Source organism: Canis aureus, chromosome X, assembly GCF_053574225.1.
Source record: "Canis aureus isolate CA01 chromosome X, VMU_Caureus_v.1.0, whole genome shotgun sequence".
In the NCBI taxonomy this organism is placed as follows: domain Eukaryota; kingdom Metazoa; phylum Chordata; class Mammalia; order Carnivora; family Canidae; genus Canis; species Canis aureus.
This window is the reverse complement of record NC_135649.1, coordinates 28728683-28753366: the sequence shown is the minus strand read 5'-3', so window position 1 is coordinate 28753366 and position 24684 is coordinate 28728683. Positions and strand designations below refer to the sequence as shown.

At 42.0% G+C, this 24684-nt stretch overlaps 1 protein-coding gene across 7 annotated transcripts in view; it reads right to left on the bottom strand.

Moving 5' to 3' along the window:
* THOC2 (THO complex subunit 2) overlaps positions 1 to 20902 on the bottom strand; it is a 130666-nt gene extending 109764 nt beyond the window's left edge. For 5 of the 7 annotated variants that reach the window (XM_077888287.1, XM_077888288.1, XM_077888291.1 and 2 more), the window contains exon 1: positions 2887 to 3032. In XM_077888287.1, coding sequence (XP_077744413.1) covers positions 2887 to 2957 — 71 coding nt within the window. In that variant the 5' untranslated portion in view covers positions 2958 to 3032. Of the gene's footprint in view, positions 1 to 2886; positions 3033 to 15305; positions 15446 to 20808 lie in introns of those variants that run through there. The other 2 variants (XM_077888294.1, XM_077888289.1) reach the window with 2 other exon arrangements.
* Positions 20903 to 24684: the final 3782 nt, after the last annotated feature.

Sequence of the window (24684 nt, the reverse complement as noted above, 5' to 3'; positions counted from 1 at the left end):
GAGGCAGAGCAATAGGCTGAAGGAGCCCCATGCAGGACTCGATCTCAGGACCCCAGGGTCACAACCCCAGCCAAAGGCAAACACTCAACCACTGAGCCACCCAGGTGCCTTGATTTGTTTTAAATTAATATTCAGGGAATATGTCTGCAAGTGAAACCATTGAGAGTTCTCTGTACTCTAATTCTTTGGAATGTTCACCTTTCTTGTGTATTTTACAATATTGGTCCTATTCTAAAAGCCAAATCTATAAATGGACTTGCTAATTATCTGTTGGCACATTAACTTCATTTTTTAACATTTCTAGTTGCTAGTTTATATTTAAGAAGCTCTGTTTTCAGACAAAGGAAAAGATTTTGGGTAATATATTTACAACCCCATTCATTCTAATAAAATGAAATGCTAGATACAAGAACTCTGAAGTTAGACTACATGCAACCAAGTTTTCAAAGAGGGGAAAGGAGTCAAATAAATGAAGCCTAAGTACTGGATGATGATGTGTTTGTCTATTTAAAATATCCGATTATGTCATACAACTGACCACCTTATGCTCTCTTCATATAACAGAATACAATTATAAAACTACACTGATTTGGATCTACTATAATTCAAACAACATTCCTCACGTCATGGAGTAACTACATACAAATAAGCCCTAACAGTTTTGAAAAAGCTCTTCAGGAACAATACACATAGCATGGATTATGCAAATATACACACAGTGTATCCAAAATCTCATTTTGACAACGTATTTCAACCTCCTACATCACTATTTTTCTCCAACCACTGCCAAGAAGCCAATCAGAATTCAGATTTTCACCTCCTAGCCCTAATACCACTCATTCTAAGGTAAAAGCAATAATAAAACTGTCAAAAACAGATGTAACAAGGAAGCTGAGCAATCTATGAAGATGACAGGCCCTAAATAAGTAAACAAAATAGTGAACTGATTTATCAGTTTGGGGAGGTTATCCTAATCTAATATAGATGAAAACGATGGTTTAGGTAACCTCCCGTTCTGCCTTCCCTGCACACAAGGAACTTAATAGCTTAATTTGTTAAATGGCATGTACAAGGATCTGGAAAATGTTCCTAACAGTTAAAAATGAATGTTTATCAAATAGACATCTCATTTAATAAACCAAAAAGCTCTCACTCCAAGCATATGCTAGAAAGGCGAGGGGGAGTGAGGCGGGAGCTGGGGCCTGCAGTGGGGGGACGGCGTGGGAGGGGCGACCAAACTAAATATGAAACATAGTCCCCACTCTTCAAGGGTCTCTCAATTCGTTAGAGTACAAGAGTATGCAGCAGTAAGTCAAAGACCAATTAATTGCTAACCTGAGTGGTACAGACTTTAAGAGCAAGAGCTGTCCAGAGAAGTTTAAATATCTAAAGATTGGAATAATAATATTACTTTTAATAGCTATCACTTGAGCACTTACTATAAGCCAAGTGCTTTACAGGTATTATTTAGTCTTCACAACAATCCTTTGAATAGAGTACTTATTAATCCCAATTTACTCAAGGGGAAACGGTCAAAGTGGTTAAGGAACTTACCCAAGGTCACTCAGCTAGTTAAGTGGCTAAGACCGCCGCTTATCCAGGAAATACAATTCTAGAGCTCACACAGTTAAGACTTGGTAAAGCAGCGCGAGTGCGAGTGCGCGTGGAGCGGGGGGGAGGGAGGGCGCGGGAGGGGAGAAGGAGGAGTCCATACAAGCTGGCAATATCACACGCGCAAGATCGGGCAACGCATTCCCCGGGTTTCGTTCAAGTAACGAAGTTCCAAAGATTCGTTATCTTTCGCGCGAGCAACCGTAAACTATGGGGGGAGGGGGCGGCCGACCGCAAAAATGGCTAACGAGAGTTAGCTCATACAGCGTTGAGCTTTGGTTAATAAAGCGATTCAGAGAACGAAATTAGAAATAAATTCTTTGTTTTTGAATCTGGGGTTTTACTGCTTAAACGATTCCTTTCTTTCCGAGGGAGCGCGAACTGAAATTTGGGGCGAGGAAACCGCGGGTATGGCAAATTACTGTTTTCTGTATTACCAGGGAAAAAAAACAAGTTTTATGACTAAAGGGAACGCGTTATTCCAGGTACTTGAGAACCCTGAGAGTCGCCAAAATTAGTTGCAGTCCCAGGACAAAATGGGGTTTAAGAAACATTTAATGACGAAAGTTGAATCAAAACCGAAATGGCTCTAAAGTGAAAAGCCGGAGCAAAGAAATGCCGGTAGGTCTTCGTGGGAAAGCGGCAATCCCAGCTACACTTCTCCCACGGCCAGCGGCGCCGCGCGAGGCCGGGACAATCCGAAAGACCGCTCCCCGGGAGGACGAGACGTGCCAACCGGGGCTCTTCGCGACGCCCCGGGCATCGCGGCAGCGGGCGGAGAGGAGGGGAGGGAGTCGGGACGGTTCGCCCTCCTCGGACTTCGGGCAAAGGAGGCGTCGGGCTCCAAACTGCAGAGTCGAACGGGTGCAGAGTGAAGAAATGGGACACAAAGATGTAAAGTCCGAACCCCCCCTCCCGGCGCGGCCCCGTAAAGAGAAAGGAGCCAAGTGAGCTCAAGCGAAGAGGGGGACAAAAAGACGGAGCGGGAGCGCGTAGACCCGCAGGGGCGAAACGGGAGTTCTGCTAAGACACTAAAGGAAGACAGCCTACGGCGGGCAACGAGGATTTTGGAGAGGCCAGAGAAGGAAGGAGGTCGGCGGCGGTTACCAGCACCTCTCCTCCCCGAGTTCGAAACTCCTAGCCAACCCTCCACACCCGCCGCCCGGATGGGGGAGGGGGCACATCTTCCCCCCACAACCTCTCCCCACAAGGGAGAGCACGGCTGACGCCCGGGCCCGGCCCGGCCGTGCGCCCGCCTCCAGCCCGGACACTCACAATTCGCCTCTCCCTGATTTCTCCCAGTTCTTTATCCACTCTACGGGAACCACCACAGTTGCGGCCGCCATCTTCCCCTCACTAGTAGCAGAGGCCCGGATGTGTAGCACGCGAGCGAGGGGTCAAAGGGGAGCACCGCCCACGGGGAATGCCGGGAGCTGCGAGTTCGGTTTTCGGTTTCCCGCCCCACTTTCTTCCCCACCCGCGGAAACCCGAGGCCTGGCCTCCAACCAGGTGGCTGAGACCCGTGGGTCCTTGGCCGTGACTACGCCGACCGCGCCCTCTACAACCCTTGCTCTGGCTTCCCTTCAGAACAGGAAGAATGCCTTCCCCAGACCGACACATAGCCCTTGTCCTCTTCGGTAGTATCTACTCCAGGCCACTAATTCAAACATGTATTTTTCAAGCACCTAGTGTGTGCTAGACACTGGGGACAGAGAAGCACTAAGTCATTGTGCCTACCCTCAAGGAGCTCACAGTCTGTGGGAAAAACTAACAAGATCAATTTACAATACACGCTACTAACTGCTGAGATCAAAGAAATTCATCAGAAAATAAGCAGCCATTTACTATGTGCTAGACATGCTAATACAAGGGATACAAGCAGAAACTGACCCCTGGAAACACTTGCCGCCATCAGCGCTGACACCCGACTGTAATCAGCCTCTGTCTCCGTAACCTTAGACAAAACTAGGGGGCGCAATTACCATAAGAAACAACTTGTTTACATTACAGAGTCTCGAAGTATCTCCCGACAAAATACTATTTCCAAGGCGAAATAGGAACTATGGTGGGAAAATATGGCGGACACCGTCCCAATTATGATGAAAACTCAGCACACCCGGGAATGGGCATCATTTGCCTCCTGATAAGGTGGTAAGAAAAGCACTAACCAATTTTGTAGCATTCATGACACGGAAATTCGCAGAACCTGAATTCAATCGTGAGGGAACATCAAACAAACCCATAGAGGGACAGTCTACAAAATTACTGGCTTGCACTCTTCAAAATCATCAAAGTCACTAAAGACAATCTAGACATATTGAGGAACTCCTCCGGATGAGTAGAAACAACAGACAGGACAACGGATCCCCAGCCAGAAAAAGATCATTTTTCCTTTGCTAAGGGCATTATTGGGACAATTGACAAAATTTGAATATCTGTAGACTAACGATATTCTACCAATGTAAATTTCTTGTTTTTTTTATACTTGTACTATGGTTAATGTGAAAGTCCTTGTTTAAGAAAATACTGGCTGGAGTACTGAGAGGTAATAGGACATTATGTTGCAACTTACTCTAAAATGTCTCAGAAGAAAACCCTAGGATGATTAAGAAAATGTAAAATATTAACATGCTAGGAGTCTAAGTGAAGGACATGCAGGGACTTTCTGTTCTATTTGTGCAACTTTTCAAAATAAAAAAGTTTTTTAGGGCAGCCCCAGTGGCGCAGCAGTTTAGCGCTGCCTGCAGCCTGGGGTGTGATCCTGGAGGCCCAGGATCGAGTCCCACATCGGGCTCCTTGCATGGAGCCTGCTTCTCCCTCTGCCTGTGTCTCTGCCTCTCTCTGTGTGTGTGTCTCTCATGAATAAATAAATAAAATATTTTTTTAAAAGTTTTTTAAAATACGGGTTTGGCAGAAATTTTAGAAAGCATAGGCAAACCAAAGAAGGAAACCTTATCACACATATATTAAAGTATGAACTTTAGAACTAGTACCTTCTAAATTTGGCAGTTTTCACCAAATGGATCAGGTTCATTTGCATTGAAAAGATGTTGGAGGGATAGGCTGTATTCAGAATAAGTTCTGGGAAAATACTACATTGTTCATGATTGTTTTTCATCAGCTATTTCTAGTCTCCTAACGTCCTGTCTGATTTTGAAGTCCTAAAGCCACTAATTAGAAAATACACACCGTTTAGTTTCAGTGAAATCTGTTCATAAAGACCCTATGCCATTTCAAGGAGGTTCAAAGATATGCTCGCTGATTTTTTTCATTTTTCATTATTATGGATTCTTCAAAAATGAACAGAAAGGCACAGTAAATCCTCATTGCACCATCATCCTCCCTTAAAAACATCTGAAATCTTTATTACAGAATGGCTTTTGTGATACAAGAAACGCTCTCCTGCTGCTTATGGATAACCTATAGCAGTGGGCATTATTTACATTTGAGTCCAAATAGATCTTTACAGAGGACAGGGAGGATGGTGTGCAGTTTATAACCCCCCAACACACACCAGTTGTTACAAAAGGCTCTCTAGACATTGTAAAATGTCTCTTTCAGTGCAAATAACCCTGTTGAGAGCCAATGGCAATATTCTGCTGTATTGTGGTTTACCTTGCCACTTTATCACAGTGATTTCTCCTTCCAAACACTGAACTATGTGCAGTATGCATACTACTCAGTATGCCACAACTGTGGTATGACCTGACTGCAGTGATGTCCTTTGAAGCCTTGATTTTCCCTTCTCCCAGAGCCTGCAGAACTATTTTTACATGTTATTATGACTCCTTTAGGAATTCCTCAGAGCTAATTGGCTTTTCACTCTATAAGATTGCAAAGCTATCGTATCTTTTAAATCTTTGCTGTTGGTTTGCCTGTTCCTTACTATCAGTCTGGTATTACCTCAGGCGCTGAGAGTACTGTTCCCTGGTGATCTCACTGGCTCCGGGGTACCAATGGACTAGGCAGGGACTGAGGTCTGTGGTGAAGGCTAAGGATTGGGTGTTCAATGTTGACAGTCTGATGCATGGAGTGATAGGTTAATTTCAGGTCGTGTAAGGTCAAGCCAAACAAGACAAAATAAATAATCGAAGAATGAATGCAAAAACTGTATCCTTTGTGGAATTGTGCCCTAGAATGCTGACTATTGGTAATGGATTTCTATTAACTAAAGACTTAATTATGTTAAATATACATATCAAAATTTCTAGAATAACCACTATCATAAAAGGATATTATATCTCCTCCAAACTACCAAGAGGGGAGAAATTAAAAGAGAGAAAGAGAAAAAAAATCAACCAATCCAAAAAAGGCAAGAAAGGAGGAAAAACTTTTTGGAAAAGTGGGACAAAGAGAATAGAGGAAGATTGTAGATTTAAACTTAAATATATCAATAATTGCGTAAAATGTAAGTGAACCAAATGCTCCAGTTAAAAGTAAAGATTTATCAGTCTGGATTTAAAGAAGTCTAGCTATTTTTAAGAGATAGCCCCAAAACACACATACACAGTAAATTTGAGAGTAAAAATGATAGAAAGAAATACACCAGGAAATAGTATGATCAACAAAAATTAAGCTGTTACAGCTAAATTAATATCACACAAAACAAACTTCAAGGGAAAAATAATTACTAGATTTAAAGAAGGTTACAAGGGGTGCCTGGCTAGCTCAGTTGATAGCACATGCAACTCTTGATATTGGGGATGTAAGTTCAACCCCCATGTTGGGTGTAGAGATGACTTAAATATAAAATCTTTTAGGGGTGCCTGGGTGGTCGGGTTGGTTAAATGTCTGCCTTTGGCTCAGGTCATGATCCCAGGGTCCTGGGATCCAGCCCCACATCCCAGGATCAAGCCCCACATCAGGCTCTCTGCTCAGCAAAGTCAGCTTCTCCCTCTCCCTCTGCCTCCCTCAGCTCGTGTTCACTGTCTTTCACTCTCTCTCGCTCTGTCAAATAAATAAATAAATAAATAAATAAATAAATAAATAAATATTTTAAAAATAATTTTTAAAAAATAAAGAAGGTTACAATATATTGATAAAATTTCAATTCAACAGAAAAAAATATGATACTAACCTTGGATGTATTCAACTGCTTTGACTATGTGAAACAAAAATTAACACAAATTCAAGGAGAAAGACAAATCCACCAGCACAGTGAGTCTTTAATTCGTCTCTCTCATAAATTCATAGATGAAGCAGACAAAAAAAATCAGTAAAGATGTAGAAAATTTGAACATCAAATGAACAAGCTGGTTCTAGTAGATACACAAAGAACACTGTACCTAGCAACTGGAAAATAAACATTCTTTACAAGAACACATGAACAAGCCACCATGTACAGACTGTTCACTGATCAAAAGCACTTAGCCAAGGGTACAAACGGGGGTCAAAATCCATCCCATGGATGGATTTGCCAAACTACGTGCTCAGGTATGGTGCTATATCCATCTGGAAGAAAGAGCACATTTTCCTAATTCATACAAAAGCAATATGTCGGGGATCCCTGGGTGGCGCAGCGGTTTAGCGCCTGCCTTTGGCCCAGGGCGCGATCCTGGAGACCCGGGATCGAATCCCACGTCGGGCTCCCGGTGCATGGAGCCTGCTTCTCCCTCTGCCTATGTCTCTGCCTCTCTCTCTTTCTCTCTCTGTGACTACCATAAATAAATAAAAATTAAAAAAAAAAAGCAATATGTCATCCAGTAGTGGTCCAGCACATGGAACATTTATGAAAGTTAATCATATACTAGGTTAAAAAAAAAGTCAACAAATTTCAAAGAATCAGTTTCATACAGTTCACATTTTCTGACCACACTGCAATTAAAGTAGAAATTAGTAACAAGAAGATAAAGAAAACATTTATGTTTGGAAATTTCAAAACATACTTTGAAATCATACATCAAAGAAAAAAGTCATACTAAAAATTAGAAAATAGGGATCCCTGGGTGGCGCAGCGGTTTGGCGCCTGCCTTTGGCCCAGGGCACGATCCTGGAGACCCGGGATCGAATCCCACGTCGGGCTCCCAGTGCATGGAGCCTGCTTCTCCCTCTGCCTGTGTCTCTGCCTCTCTCTCTCTCTCTCTCTGTGTGTGTGACTATCATAAATAATAAATAAAATTTAAAAAATAAAAAAATAAATAAAATAAAAATTAGAAAATACTTAGAACAGAACAATAATCAAAATATTACATATCAAAACTAATAGGGGCACCTGGATGGGTCAGTTGGTAGAGCAAGCAACTCTTGATCTCGGAGTCATGAATTCAAGTCCCATATTGGGCATAAAGCCTACTTAAAAAAAAAAGAAAACTAATAAAAAATTATGGGTTGCCACCAAAGTGGTATTTAGAAAGATATTTGTCATGAAACCTTTGTATTTTTAAAGAAGGCTAGAGATTAAGAAGCTAAGCATCCAATTTAAGAAGTTACAATAACAGTAAATGAAAGAAAGCAAAAATAAGGATGTTTCAAAATAACAAATATTAATAAAAAAGAAAATATCCGATACAAAAGATCAATAAAACCAAAAATTGGTTGGTTGAAAAGTCTAATAAAACAGAGAAACCTAAAAAAAAAAAGATAAACCTGTGGAAAGATTGATAACAAAAATGGGAGAAGGTATGTATAAACAAGTATTAGGAATTGTATCAGTTGGGTTCATGACAGGAAATAGATGACATACACAAAGTGGATAATTATTTTTTTAAAGATTTTATTTACTTATTTGAGAGAGAGATCATGCTTGCACAGGAGCAGGGGGGAGAGGCAGAGGGAGAGGGAGAAGCAGGCTCCAGGGAGCCCAACGTGGGGCTCAATCCCCGGATCATGACTTGAGCCGAAGGCAGATGCACAACCAGCTGAGGAACCCAGGCACCTCTCAAAGTGGATAATTAAAGACAGGTGGGGTTTTTTTGTTTAGATTTTTTCAAAAGATTTTGTTTATTTATTCATGAAAGAGAGAGACAGAGACATGGGCAGAAGGAGAAGCAGGCTCCTGCAGTGAGCCTGATGCAGGACTTGATCCCAGGACCCCAGGATCACGACCTGAGCCAAAGGCAGACATTCAACCACTGAGCAACCCAGGTGCCTCTCAGATTTTATTTTTAAGGAATCTCTACACCCAATATGGAACTCAAACTTACAATCCCAATATCAAGAGTCACATGCTCCATGGACTGAGCCAGCCAGGCTCTCCTAAAGAGGGTTTAATGAAGGAACCATGCACAAGGATGTGAGTGGGCCAGATTAAGGGAAATCAGCAATGGATGGTGAGGCACCTCAGGGCTGGCAACACTGAAAGACGTTACCATCTGTAAGCCTGAAGAGACAAGGAGAGGGAATGGTTACCAAAAACTGAGGAAATAAGGAAAAATAAAATAATAAGGAAAGAAACATTACACAGGAAATGTGGCCTTCTGTAGAGAAATCACTGCCAACTCACATCCCTGCAGGGAGGGAATGTGGGGAATACATGTCCTGAGTTTTCCTCCTTCTACCATCTGATCTCCTGTGGCTGATACCTCCCATTGGCTGATGGCTACTGAAAGCCATAAGGGGGGGCGGGGGGGAGCCAAATGCAGTTAATATGGGTCAGGGAACAGAGCAGAGTGGAGAAGGATGTAAAGTGAATCTTGAAAGGGAACAAAGAAAAAAAAAAAACGGGACGCTTGGGTAGCTCAGCGATTGAGCATCTGCGTTCGGCTCAGGGCATGATCCTGAAGTACCGGGATCGAGTCCCACATTGGGCTCCCTGCGTGGAACCTGCTTCTCCCTCTGCCTATGTCTCTGCCTCTCTCTCTCTGAGTGTCTCTCATGAATAAATAAATAAAATCTTTAACCAAAAAAAAAAAAAAAAAAAAAAAGGAAAACAGAATTCCCAGCACTGACTGTTCCTTTTGCCCCTCCAAACCACTCTTGCCCTTCGTCCAGATGAAAAACCCATGCCCTCCAACAGAATGTACAAATTGCCATCAGCTACTGTATTATTGCAGGGGGATGTCAATTCATTCATAATTCCACATGAAATCTAAAATATTCACCACCACCAGTGCTTTTCATATACAGTAGAAGGGAATGGGGAAAATAAAAATTAAAAAAAAAAAAGGGATCCCTGGGTGGCGCAGCGGTTTAGCGCCTGCCTTTGGCCCAGGGCCCGATCCTGGAGACCCGGGATCAAATCCCACGTCGGGCTCCCGGTGCATGGAGCCTGCTTCTCCCTCTGCCTATGTCTCTGCCTCTCTCTCTCTCTCTCTCTCTCTCTGTGTGACTATCATAAATAAATAAATAAAAATTAAAAAAGAAGGGAATGGGGGCTCTAACATAAAGCATAGTTGCTATAGGGGCACTTGGGTGACTCAGCTGGTTAAGTGTCCAACTCTAATTTTCGGCTCAGGTCATCAGGGCTGTGGGATCAAGCCCTGCATTAGGCTTCATGCTGGGAGTAGAGATTGCTTGAGATTCTTTCTCTCCCTCTTCCCCTGCCCCTCCCCCGGTGTGTGCCCTCTCTGCCCCCTCAACCCCCCCCACTCTCAAATAAATAAATAAAATATTTTAATTTTTTTAAAAACATAGTTGCTACAGTCCCTCCTTCTGTAGCTAGAAGCAGGCCCAATGTTGATAATCATAGCTTCAATTTTTCTGCCACCCACTCCATGCTTCCCTTGCTCTCTGTCAGCATCTCAGTAGAACAGGATATGTTCCCTGGTAGAGTGACCTAAACCTTCATCCTCACGGATGTGAATCCTTATAATCTTACCTTGACTGGATTACCAGTTTTCACTGACCAGTACTATTGAACAAGAGAGTGATAGGAGGCACCTCAGTGAGGCCCCTGAGTTCTAGAGATAGTTCTCCTTGCCTCTATTGTGTAGGAGCAACCTAATCTGCCTTTGGTAATCAGGATAGACCACCCTGGTCTGTACAGTGACCCCTTGCCTGCCTGTTAAACAGCATGGAGAACACAAAATGGCCAGAGGGCAATGTCAGCTTCCAAAACAGGATCCTGACATGTTCCCTTGTGGAAGCATTTCTCCCTTGGGCATTAGAACCTCTTAATCCACTGAGTCCAAGATGTAGGAATGAAGCAAATATTTCTTGAGGGAGAGGGGTCAATCCCACCTCCACCTCTCAAATCCTGGACCCACACATTCTGACAACAAGGGAGATGATACGATATATTAGCCCTTGGTTTAAAGTATATACTAGGTTCTGTAGGACAGTACCCCAAATTTGCAGGTTATGGTGCCATAATTGAGCCTTTGGCAGGAAATTTCACCATTCTATCAAGCCAGTTGCTTCTAGGTGATGAGACATGTGCTAAGACCAAAGAATTCCATGGGAACAAGCCCATCGCCACACTTACTTCACGCTAAACTGAGTTCCTTTGTTGAAAGCAATGTTGAGTAGGATACCATGGTGATGAATCAGGCATTCTGTGAGTCCACATGGTAGTGCTGGCAGAAGCTTTGCAAGCATGAAAATCAAATCCGTATTCAGAATATGTATCTATTCCTGTGAAGACAGTCAGTGCCTCCTCCGTGATGGAAGGGGTTCAGTGTAACCAATCTGCCACCAGATGACTATCTGGTCCCCCCAAGGAATGGTACCATATTGGTGCCTCAGCATTTGGTCTCTGCTGATAAGCAGGTTGCCAATTCAAAGTGGTAGCAGACAGATCAGCTTCAGTGAGAGAAGACCCTGTATATATACCTCATCCCAGCTGGCACAACTATTTTGTATATGGGTCTACTGAGCAAGCACTAGGGTAGCTGAAGAGGCTGACACGAACAGAATAGGTTATCTTATCCACCTGATTACTGAGAGCCTCTTCCATGGTGGATGTCCTCTAGATGCAATTGTATGGAACACAAATATCTTCACACTTCTGGCCCATTCTAGGAGGCCTATACATATACCTTTTTCCCAGGTCTCCTTATCACCAAATTCCTATCTTGTTCTTTCCACATTCTTCTCTGTCCAGCCAACATGTTAGCCTCTGTCCCTGAATCAGTCTACATCAGTGTATTAGGCCATTTCTCCATCCACCAAAGTAAATAATTAGATATACTAGTTGGTAGGATTTTCCTTTCCTTCTGTCTTTAGGGGCCATCCCTGAGTGGAGCTGTCAGCCACCTGTGACCTACTTCTGCCAGGTGCCAGCCTACCATGCAGATCCATCTATAAAGCCATAGGAATACATTTTCTTGTTCTGTTCAATGATTAAAGAGAACTCTCCTTGAGGTCATATGTAGGGGCTGATGGAGAGGCAGTGATGTAGTAGGACCAAGTACCATGTGAGTCTGAGTCATTTCCTCATTCACTTTTACCTTCCCAACTTTCTCAGATCTGATTTCATATACAGTGTTGATTTAACAATGGAATGCTGCTGCACATGGCCATTTCATAATTGAGCGAATTAAATAATACCCATTTCCTAATGGCCAGTTCAAGTCACATAGTCTCTTGGTGTCTCATGGTCAGAATTCAATCACTATCAGGGCCTGGTAGCCATTGCCTTTCAAACGGAGAATAACTGTCAGTTAAGGAAAGTATGGCCTTACTTCAGCACCCTAAGAGTCTGTGCTATGAGGCTTCATAGAACATGCACCACAGACTCATATTTGTTGCTGAGACTTTTCTTGCTTCAGATCCGACTCAAAACTGGCAGCCTCAGAGATTACTCAGTAATGGGTTAGAGCAGCATATCCAAATACGGTATATGTTGCCTCCTAAATCCAGAGAGGTCCAAGTATTGGTTTCTTTCTTTGTGGTGGGCAGTACAAGGAAAAACAACTTATCTCTTACTTCAGAAGAGATATTCTGACATTCTCCTATACCACTGGACCCCTAGAAATGTCATCCATGTAGCAGGCTCCTGAACTTTCACAAGGCTTATCTCCTATCCTCTGGTCATAAGGCATCTAAAATACTTGATTCTTCCTGCCCCTCAGACTCATTAGCATAATGCTATCAATGTCATGGACCAGCATTATATCTATAGAGTAAAAAGAGAAGTTCCTTTTGGTAGATTATGACAGAAAATGGCATAGTTTGAGATAGCCCTGAGGTAAGAAAGTGAGTGCAAACTATTTCTGATTATCTCTGCTGATGATAGTTGTTAGGTCAATAGGTGCCAGAGGCTGGGTTCATTTGCACCAGTAAAGATACCACATTAAGAAACAGAGTTGTGACTGGTGTCACAGCCTGATTAAATTAACAATAATTCAAAAGCATTCTCCAAAACTTAAATGCCTTTTCCTACAGGCCAAACGGGGCATGTGGTTGGAGTCATCACAATTCCATTGTTCAAGTCTTTGGTGGTGGCTCTTATCTCTTCAACTGCCCCAGGAATTTGGTGTTGCTTTGGTTTACTTTCTTGGCAGTAGAGGTGAAAGGGAAAGGGTTGCAGTTCCAGGTGAAACTACTTGACCTTTCCCTATAATAAGAACCCTCCCTCCGTGGATCATAAGTCAGAAAAATAACGTGTGGTGAGTATGCCAAGATGGTTCCCGCTGAAATGAACTCAGACCAAGACCTAATTTATCACCTGACTCCCTAAGTCCCCACCCTGGAGATGAACCACAGTGGCACACTATCCAATAATTAGCATCAATTCATAGCTGGAATTTTATAACCCTCAAAAGTTTCCAGATATTTTCTTTACCCTGGTCATGGCCTCCTAGTAAATGACCACAGGTCTCAGTGTAAGGAAGACTTGGAAAAAGATTTTCAGTATCCATCTGTAATAGCATTGTGGCAAGGTCCTTTCTCAAAGAGATCTGCCCTCCCCCTTAATCAAAGAGCTCCAAAAAAAAAAAAAAAATCACAGAGCTCCAGATCTGGGAACTGGCCTAGTAGATCTGGGAATAGAGTAAGAGTTCAAGAGCCTGCAAAATTTTTGTCCACTTGACCTAGAATTTTTCTGCTTCTCTGTATCACATCTATTTCACTTCTAGGAAATTCCATAATCATCCTCTGCAACAGATGGAAGTCAAAACACTCTATCCTTGTGCTTTATGTCAATTGCACCCACATTAATTATGACAGCTAGGCACCATCGCCTGGACTCTACCCTTTAGGGCTCCATTATCCTATTGAAATCAGGGTGTCCAATTCCACTGAAGCATCTCCCACTATCATTTGTGGCCTACAGAGACTATTCCGTGGAGATTTTCAGTCATACTGGTGCTCCTCTCAGCAATATATTTCTTAATGCTTTAGTGAAGAGTGTCCTCCCAGCAGGGTGACCAACTGGTCCAGATTTTCCTGGGACTGTCACAGTTTTAAAACTGAAAATCCCACAGCCCAGGAAACCCTACTGCAGTCTTTCTACAAGTAGAGTTAGAGGCAGGCACTGAGCAGATTGCACATCATAGATCCACTTCAACATTCCCTTCTCCTTGGGCATTAGAGCATATAGGCTCTACTGAAATCCAATAACTCTTATGGGAGTGGAGACAATGAACTGTTGTGGGGTTTGGTCCTGAGGAGAATCAGTATTTCTTATGAGGCAAACACCCCCATGAAAGTCATCAAAAGGTTTTTATGCAGAGGAAGGCTGGTACCATTAGACAAAAGATGTATGACTCCTTCTACTGGCAAGGAAGGTTCAGGGGAACATGAAGGTTAAATTTTTCTCAGCTTCATCTGTTTATACCCAAATATTTCCACCCAATGTGTCAGGGTTCTATTATTTCCCCAGGAGAGCCTGTCAGTTAACCTAAGAGCTCCAACAAGGCCGTACCTTTAATCAGTGCTGCACCTCTGCAAAGTTTATGATCAGTCCCTGAGCATGATTGCCAGGCATATCTGTCCTCCAGTTCCAGGAGAATAAAACTACTTGAATGGTGACAGTGAGGCTCTTTGATTTTCCACTCTGATCTGTGTTGTGCATTCAAGGCTTTCCATTTGTCCTCTTTTCTGTATAAGCTCTCTACGGTCATCAGAAGCAGTTAGCCCTAGCCACATCCTTCGCAATCATCACTGTCACCATAGGGACTAAGTGCTCTAGCCACTTGATTTCCCAAAGCTTTGCCCTCCACTTGTATTCCATTTCAAGCCACCATCGCTGATAATTTGAGTAATCATCATTCAGCGCATACCACGCATTACAAGTGTCTCATTTCCCCCTAGAAAAGAGGTTGTCACAGAATGCATTCTTTAGGAAGCCAAAGCTGAAATTGAGTTAGGATGCAAAGCATTTACTGGAGAGAGAAACCTGTGAAGCAAATGAGGAGGAGGCGGCACTGGGCAGAGGCAGTACAGGCAGGCAAAACAAACCCAAATCCAAAGTATGTGTCGATTCCATCAAAGACAACTTGCCATCCCTTCCAAGGTAGAAAGGGTCTAATGGAATTAAGACCATAAGGTGGTTGGCTAGTGTCCCTTTAACCATCCATTGAATAAAGGACTCAACATTGGTCTCTGCTGTTGGCTTCTTAGCAGTGGCAGTAGCTAAACCAGGCTTGGAGAGGTGAAGCCCACGCTGCTGGGCACACCCATTGCCTCTCTCTCTGCCTGTCAGCATAACAACCTATTTGGGGCCCACTGCACAAGTACTGTGGTGGCCAAGGAGAAAGTCTGGCTTATCTACCTGGTTGGTTTTGAATCTACTCTGCAGTGGATGCTTTTTGGTGAATATTAATGAGACAAAAATATGCACACTTGGAGCCAGCCCCAGTGGCCCATATACATACCTCTTTCCCAGACAGCCTTGCCACTGGTATGGCAGTGTTGTTCCTTTCATGTCTCCAATGAGGCAAGATACTAGCCACTTTTCAGGATCTACTGTCCTTATATCAGGCTTCATCTTCCTCCATACAAAAGGAATGCCCAATGGTACTGCCCACCGGAATGAGCTCCATTTAGCAAATAAGAAAGGGAGCAAAAGAAATGAGCAAGTATTTCACAGAAAAGGCCAAATGAATGTAATCAGAGAAATGCAGAATAACATATTATATACACATTATGCCACCAGATTGCTGACAATTCAAATTTCAGTGTCCATTTATGAAGTTTTATTGGCACACAGCCATGCTCATTCATTTACATATTGTCTCTGGCTGCTTTCCCACTACAGTGGCAGAGTTGTGTAGTTGCATCAGACTGTGTGGCCCACAAAGCCAAATATGCTTACTGTCAGACCCTTTTCTAGGCAGTAAAGTTCAAGAAAAATTTAAGTTACATTAAGGTAAGTTAAACACAGAATCTCAACATTTCTATCTTATTCAAAATCTTCTTAGGAGCATGCAGAGGAAAGAATAGGGAAGAGAGTTAACCTCCTTCTACCTGGAAAAGATCCCTGAGTAAAGAGCCAAGGAATACTGCCTAAAAAAGAAAAAGTAAAGTCAGTGGTTCTCAGACTTGAGTGAGCATCAGAATCAACTGGAAGGCTTGTTAACAAAAGACTGCTGGGCCCTACTCCCAGAGGTTTTGACTCAGTAGATCTGGGGTGAGGCTGGAGAATTTGCCTTTCTAACAAATTCCCAGGTGATGCTGATGTTGCTGGTCTGGAGACTGCACTTTGAGAACTACTGCCCTAAGAGTTAGAAGTGATTCCTACCTGCGGTGCTTCAGCAACCTGCATCAGAATCACCTAGATCTCTGGCCCATGGTATTTACATTCTAGTGGAGAAGTGATATAATAAACAGTTAAGCAAGGAGCACCTGGCTGGTTCCATCAGTAGAGCATGTGACTCTTGATCTGGGAGTTGTGAGTTCGATCCCCCCGTGGCAGGTAGAGATTACTTAAATACACTTAAAAAGGGCAGCCCAGGTGGCTCAGCGGTTTAGCATAGCCTTCAGCCCAGGGCCTGATCCTGAAGACCTAGGATCGAGTTCTGCGTCGGGCTCCCTGCATGGTGCCTGCTTCTCCCTCTGCCTGTGTCTCTGCCCCTCCCTCTCTCTCTCTCTCTCTCTCTCTCTCTCTCTCTGTGTGTCGCTCATGAATAAATAAATAAAATCTTTAAAAAATACACTTAAAAATAAACAAACACGTATATAATGTCATATAAAATAAAGTGGATCATAGGAATGAAGAGTGACAAGGCATGCTAGTTAAGACAGGGAGGTCAAGTCAGGCCCTCTTTAAGATGACATTGGATAGAGACAATGTCACGGGGAGAGCAAGCTATTAATAAGTTAACATTAATGTGAATTAATATCAATATGTTAATATGTGAGGAAGGAGTATTTGATTCAGAAAGAACAATCAGTGCAAAGACCATGAGACAAGAATGTGCTTGGTGTGGGTTTCCAGAACAATTTAAGGCCAAGAATTTGACTCTTTGTTCTTTCTGGTTCCTTGTGTTCTTCCTTCCCCAGGGCAAGAAGCTTCAGTTTATTCTCTATCACACAAATAGGATCATACAATACGTTCTGTTCTGCAACTTGCATAATCCCTTAGTGATAAATAATGAACAATCTTTCATGTCCCTACATTTAAGATTCATTTCATTGTTTGCAAAGGCTGAATATTCCTTTGTAGACATGTACCAGGGGTTTACTTTTTAAAAACCAATTATTTGTATGATGAGTTTCCTATAGAAGAACAGTTAGATTGCTTCCATTTCTTGGTTATGATCCAGAAAATGCTATAGTATGCTTTTTCATATGTGTGTGCGTGTGTTTGTGTCTGTGTACTTGTTCATACATTCCTTTATACACTAAAAGTTTACCAAGCTGCTACTACATGTTAGGTACCCTGTTACATGCTGAAAATACAACGTTCAGCAAAACAGACATGGTTCTTGCTCTCATGGAATACAGGATCTACTAGGGGGAGAAAATCACACAAGAAATATGTAATTACAAACTTCGAGAAGTGCTAGCAAGGTATGGCTGTTGTTCAGCTTACCCAACTTTCACTCTCAAGCCTCCTTCCAGCTAGAATTCTGGCCAATGAGACAAAAGTGGGTCGTGGTAGGCAGATCACTGTCCCCTCAGTCATATCCTTTTTTTGAAAAAAAAAAAAAAAGACTTTATTTATTCATAGAGACACACACACACAGAGAGAGAGAGAGAGAGAGAGAGAGAGAGAGGCAGAGAGAGAAGCAGGCCCCATACAGGAAGCCTGACATGGGACTCAATCCCAGGTCTCCAGGATCACACCCCAGGCTGCAGGCAGCACTAAACTGCTGCGCCACCGGGGCTGCCCTCCTCAGTCATATCCTAATCCTCAGAACTTGTGCATATGTTAGGTTACATGGCAAAGAATTAAGGTTGCAGATGGAATTAAGCTTACTAATCAGTTAACCTTAGAAGAGGGAATGTAAGCACTGGGTGTTATAAGGAAATGATGAATCACTAAATTCTATTCCTGAAACCAATATTACACTATATGTTAACTAAAGTTTAAATAAAAAATATGAAACAAAAAAAAAAGAGAAGAGGGAATGTAGCCTGGATTATCCAGGTAGACTCATTGTAATCACAAGGATCCTTAAATGTGGCAGACGGAGGGCCAAAAAGTCAGAGAAGATGTGATGACAAAAAGCAGAAGTCACAGTAATGTGATTGCTGGCTATGAAGATGGAAGGGTGGGCACCAGTCAAGGAATACAGGCACCCTCTGGAAGCTGGAAAAGGTAAGGAAATAGACATTCTCTTAGAGACCCCAGAAGGAAGGCAACCCTACCAAAACTGTGATTTTAGCCTAGCAATACCCATTTCAGACTTCTAACATCCAGAACTATAAGATGATAAGCTTGTGTTGCTTTAAGCCACTACATTTACAGAGCTTTGTTAGAGCAGGCATAGGAAACTCATGCATGGATTACTTGGGAAAACTTTTGCTATCCTGATAAAAATATCGTCCCTTCCTCTTCTTCCTTATTCTTGCCTTGAATGTGCAGCCATAGAAGTCATCCAGTGACCCTGAGGGAAAGGCCAAGACAACTGCGGAGCCATCAGCCCTGATATTGTTGAGTTGCTAAAGAAATGCCAGCAGCCCCTGACATCTAGTCTTCTAGTTCCCCTCTGTTAGCGGGGGGAAAAAAAACCCTATAGACCCATACTTTTCAGCTCTTGTAGTTATTCAGTTACATGCAGACAAAAACATCTCTCAGTGACAAGTGGGTATAAATGACAATGAGGGAATATCATATGTCACAGAGACCTAACTTGATCATGAAATATGTGCACAGTGGAATTTTTTTATGTCCAACGTCCAATTCCCTTCCTATTTGGTGGGAAATCCCCAGTGTGTACAGCATTGGTGGACTACACTGCCCACTTCAAAGTCTAAAGGAGGAAATCTTTCATCTTCCTGCCCCTTGGCAGCCAGTGCACAGGGCACGTGCTCGCCTCAACTAGAAAAAGGACGCGAGTGTATATAAAAGGTTAACATCCTGTGCTTGATGCCCCTCCCAGTATTCCCTAGGCACTCGTTGTTTCTGTTTCAATGACTTCTTACTGCAGGCACCTGTGACTCTGCCTGAGGACTTTCTGGCTCAGGAGTATGCTTAGCCAGCAGTGTGGCATGGAGTTAAGGTCCATAGGAGCAAACCTATCAGTGATGAATATGAATATAAGAAAAATGTGCCAGCTTCCTTGTTTCCTGGATGGAAAACCCAAGGCATATTTTGTCTTCCTGAAGTCCCAGTAGAGTCAAGTCCCAGTTGCCCACAGCACTAACCTGTTCATTAAAAGATTGTATTGTTTTTCAGGTCTTCCCTGTCTCACTTCCGCACTCCCCTCCATGGCTTCCTGGGATTACCTTCCAAATAAATCACTTGGTCTCAAATACTCATCTGAAAGTCTTTTTCACCCAAAGTAAGAAATTTGATACCAGAAGTGGTCTTTTGAAGTAGACCTTCAGGATGGGGTTCTGGAATTGGATTACTCATATAACACATGAACACAAAGACCTCATTACTACTGGTAAGTAGAGGGGTGGCAATCCCTGGCATGCTGTAGAATTACAATTGAGAGACTCTTACCTATGCTGGATTGGGATAGGATAAAAATGGAAGAAAATGCACGGATTCATGCAATAGCTCTAGCACTTGAAAGATGAAAACTTTGAGAATCAGGGAATTTGTTTGCTCTTGTCCAACAAGACATGACCTGTCTCAATGATCATAGAAATCCTAAAGAAAGCAAATGACAGGGACGCTTGGGTGGCTCAGTGGTTCACTATCTGCCTTTGGTTCAGGTCATGACCCCGAGTTCCTGGGATTGAGTCCCACATCGGGCTCCCTGCAGGGAGCCTGCTTCTCCCTCTGCCTATGTCTCTGCCTCTCTCTCTATCTCTCGTGAATAAAAAAATAAATAATTTTTTAAAAAAAAAAGAAAGCAAATGACAGATGTGGTCAACCAGTTATTAAGTCAAGGAACAGAATGGAAGTAGAAGGCCTTCATGGGAACTTTTATCTTTTTCCATCTTTCTGGAAAGGGGCAGTCTAGGCTAAAAATCAGGCCCAGATTTGATTGTGAGAGTGGTAGAGTTACAAGGAGGATGATGCTCATCTTTCTTAAGATCTGCCCCTGCCTCAGTATATTTATTTTAGGGACAATTCTTAGTATGGCCCAAGCAGAGAAATACCATTTCTTGCAGAAGATAAAAGAGATTATTCACTGAATAGTTGTAGGACTTGGTAAATATATACTTGATGGAATTGAGAGAATAAACCTGGGAATGGATTTTGGGGGTACTGGACCAGGGAAGAATATAAAACTGGATATGGAAGAGTTTTTGATATTGGAACACTCTCCCATGACTCAGGATTTCACATCTTGGCAGGGATACCTGGAGTCAGTCCTAGTATGCTGCTGGAATGGCTCCTTGAAACTTGGAAACAACAAAGCCATATAGTAAATGAAGTGGAGTTTATTTCCTCACAGCTCTCAAAACTAGAAGTCCCAAATCAAATTGTTGGCAGAGTCAGTTTCTTCTGAGGCCTCTCTCCTTGGCTTGAAGATGGCTGCCTTCTCCCTGTTGCCCCTCGGTCTGTGTGTTGTCTGTGTCCTAATTTATTCTTCTTATAAGGACACCAGTCATATTGGATTAAGACCTACTCATTCTGCCTTAATTACTTCTTTAAAAGCCCTATCTCTACATATATCACACTGTAAGATACTGAGAGTAGGACTTCAACATATGAATGTTGGGAGGAGGGGACATAATTGAGCTCATAACAGAAACCAGCAAGAGTATTGCTTATAAAACTAAAAAAATGAAGATCAAATCAAGAATACTTACTCAGTAGCCTGTCAGTTGCCACAGTGGAAAAATCATTTTCCTTTTTCTGATTTCCACCCCTGAGCAGGTTCTCAGACCCAGAACTGATCAAGTGAAGAAAGGCCAAGTCCCCATGAGGAAGGATTCTGCAAAGCAACAGCAAATATACACAGTTATGATTCCAGCAAGTCTGCCTTAGCAGGACCTAGCCCATTTATCAGTGTGACTGTGAAGTAGGGGGAAAAGGAATACTCGATACCCATATTTTGTGGAGGTGATGTCAGAGAACCTAAAGCACTGTCATAGGGCCCTCTGTTAGAGTGGGATGTGTGGAGGTTCAGTAAGAAATGGAGTCCTAGCCCAAGTCTTACAGTGAATCCAATGGATCCACACCTAGTCTGTGGTCATTTCTCTGGTCCCTGACTATATTCTTGGAAGAGACATATTCAGCAGTTAGAAGAACTCTCAAATTGTTCCCTCACATAACAGGCAAAAGCCATTATGATAGAAATGGCTAAGTGGAAACTCCCCGAAGCCAGTGAAAATAAGAAGCGATGCCATACCCTGATGGGACTGGCAGGGAATAGTGCCAGCTTCCTTACCTCCTGCCCAGGTGAGACAACTTTGAGGTGTATTCCACAGTCACCCCATGAGGACTGAGACCTAACTTCCCAGAGCCATACCTGCTCACTAATGCAATTTGCATTGGTTTCCTTCCTTCCCTGCCTCGCTTTTCTATTTCCCTACTGATGCTTATCACCTCCCAAGTAGACTACTTATACTCAAAGTCTTACCTCAGTGACTCACGGTGGGAAAACCCAACCTAACACACCTCCTCTCTGGCCTTTGTTCATACTGAAAAATACACATATGGAAGGTTTTTGTTGCCATTGTTGTTGGTTGTTACCTCCCAAAAACTCATACCATACACACTGTTCTGCAATAACCTTTTTTCATTTTATAAGGCTTTATGGAAATTCTTTAGGCCAATAAATTATATATCTAATTCATATCTTAAGAGCTGTGTCAAATTCCATAATATGGATATCCATATCCATCCTCCTACAGCTAAACATTTAGGTAGTTTCCAGACTTGCCTCCACAAAAAATGCTGCCCTGCCATAAGCATTCTTAGACATACAGCCTAAGGAACCAGTACTTCTATTTATATAGGATAGACTCTGAAATTAAGGATTGCTAATTAAAAGTTATGCGGGTATGCGTATTTTCACTGACAAAAATCTGCCTTCTGGGACAACTGTGGCACAGTCGGTTAAGCATCCGACTCTCACTTTCAGCTCAGGTCACGATCTCAGGGTTGTGAGATCGAGCCCCAAGATGGGCTCGTGCTCAGTAGGAAGTCTGCTTGAGATTCTGTCTCCCTTTCCCTTTATCCCCTCCCTCTGCTTGCTCTAAACAAATAAAATCTTAAAAACAAGCCCACAATGATGGAGGTATGTCAAAGGGACACAGGAGTCAAACTGAAAGAGCTCCTGATAACCCAAGCTGGAATAACTTAAGTAGCAACAAAAAAGTAGTGTTAGATTAAAGTATAAAATACATATTCACAGATTCATACTCTTATAAATAAACGATTATATAAAGACATAGGGAAAAGAGAAAAATCTCCCACTCAGAAGAATTCCAAATAAGTTATGTAAACACTCTGCCCTCAAGGAGGTATGTCATAACCCCCCACTACTTATGTGGACTATGTGGGGCACTTGGGTGGCCCAGTCAGTTAAGTGTCTGCCTTCAGCTCAGGTCATGGTCTCGAGCCCCACTCAGTGGGGAACCTGCTTCTCCCTCTCCTCCCCCTCTCCTCCCCGCTTGTGCTCTCTGTCACTATCTCTGTCTCTCTCAAGTAAATAAATAAAATCATTTTAAAAACTTATTTTAAAAAGTGCAGCCTGTGCATGATGGCATCCCTCCAAAGAGTACAGTATAGGTGATGGGGAAAGCAATTTTCCAGTGGACAAAACTGACAAACGCTACCTCAACAGGTGATCAAGGTTAATAAGAACAAAGATGCTATTTTGATAATATTTCCTCTTTGCTAAAATGTGATGACATAGCATGTTACCTCTGTGGTGATATTCAAAACCCGTAACACTAGTCTAATATTGAGAAAACAAACTTCAACTGAGGAACATACTGTAAAATACCTAACGAGTATTCCTCAAAGCAGTCAAGGTAATGGAAACCAAGGAAAGTCTAAGAAACTGTCACAGTCAAAAAGAACCCAGTGAAATATGACTACTAAATGTAATATAGTATCCTGGATGGGATCCTGGAATAGAAAAAGGACATTAGGGTAAAACTCAGGAAATCTAAATAAAGTATGGAGCTTAGTTGATAAAAATGAATCAATATTGCTGTATGGTGAACAAATCATGACAAATGTACCACCTATATTAATGTAAGATGTTAATAAAAGAAACTGGGTGTGAGATTTATGGAAACTCCATACTATCTTTGCTATTTTTCTGTAAGTCTAAAATTGTCTTAAAATAATTTCATTAAAAAAGTGTTCATTCATCTAAGTTATACTTTTGATGTGGTATGATGTAGAGGCATGGTTGTTTTCTTTCATGTGGGATAGCCAATTGTGCCAACATCAGTTTATCAAACAATTGGATTAAAGTGCTGCTTTTGTTATCTATTACTTTACAATGCATAGTTGGATTTTGTTTCTGGACAATTATATTTCGTTGATCAAATGTTTATTCCTGGATAGGTATCATACAACAATCAATATGTTTTGATTATGGTGATTTTATGGTACCTTTTATATCTGGTAAAATATACTTGCAGCTAATCTCACAAAGGATCAATTTCTGTAACATGTAAAGAGTCACAATAAAATCAACAAGAAAATGAGTGACAACCCAGTAGAATAATGGGCAAACAATATGAGCATACAGTTCACAAAACATAAATATAAATGGCTCTTTGACATATGAAAACATGTTCAATCGGAGAAGGACAAACATTATATGGTCTCATTCATTTGGGGAATATAAAAAATAGTGAAAGGGAATAAAGGGGAAAGGAGAAAAATGAGTGGGAAATATCAGGGAGGGAGACAGAACATGAGAGACTCCTAACTCTTGGAAACGAACCCGGGGTGGTGGAAGGGGAGGTGGGTGGGGGGTGGGAGTGACTAGGTGACAGGTACTGAGGGGGACACTTGATGGGATGAACACTGGGTGTTATTCTATATGTTGGCAAATTGAACACCAATAAAAAATAAATTTATAAAAAAAAGAAAAGAAAAGAAACTAAATCTGCAGGCACTGTGGAACTGCGAGGGACAGGACGTGTGCTCAACTCGCAGAAATAAATACACCTTGAAGAAAAAAAAAGTAAACATGTTCAAACTTTATCATAAATAGGAAAATGTAAAATGAAACCACACTTCACAGATAAGCAAAGACCAAAAAGTCTAATATAATGCTATTTTTGTGAGAATGCAGGGAAACACCCACTTTCATACATTGTTGGTAGAAATGTAAATTGATACAGCTTACATGGAGAGCAGTTTGGCACCTTATACAAGCATTTAAAATATACATGCTGCTTGACTCAGAAATCCTATGTGCTCTACAGAAGTACTAGAAATCCTATGCTATATATGTATATTCCCAACTATACATGTAGTCGGGAATATACAAATTGTATATACGATGCTATTCACTGAAAGACTGTTTGTTATAGAAGGAGATCTGTGAGGTATTTTAAATATTAAAGTCCATCAACAGAGAACTCGTTAAACAATGGTAAATCCCTAAAAATGAAATTCTATATACACAAAGGAACAAGAAGCAAGCTCTTCAGGTACATCTCAGAGTTACTTTGGTAAGACAAAGCAATATGGGGACACCTGGGTGGTTGAGT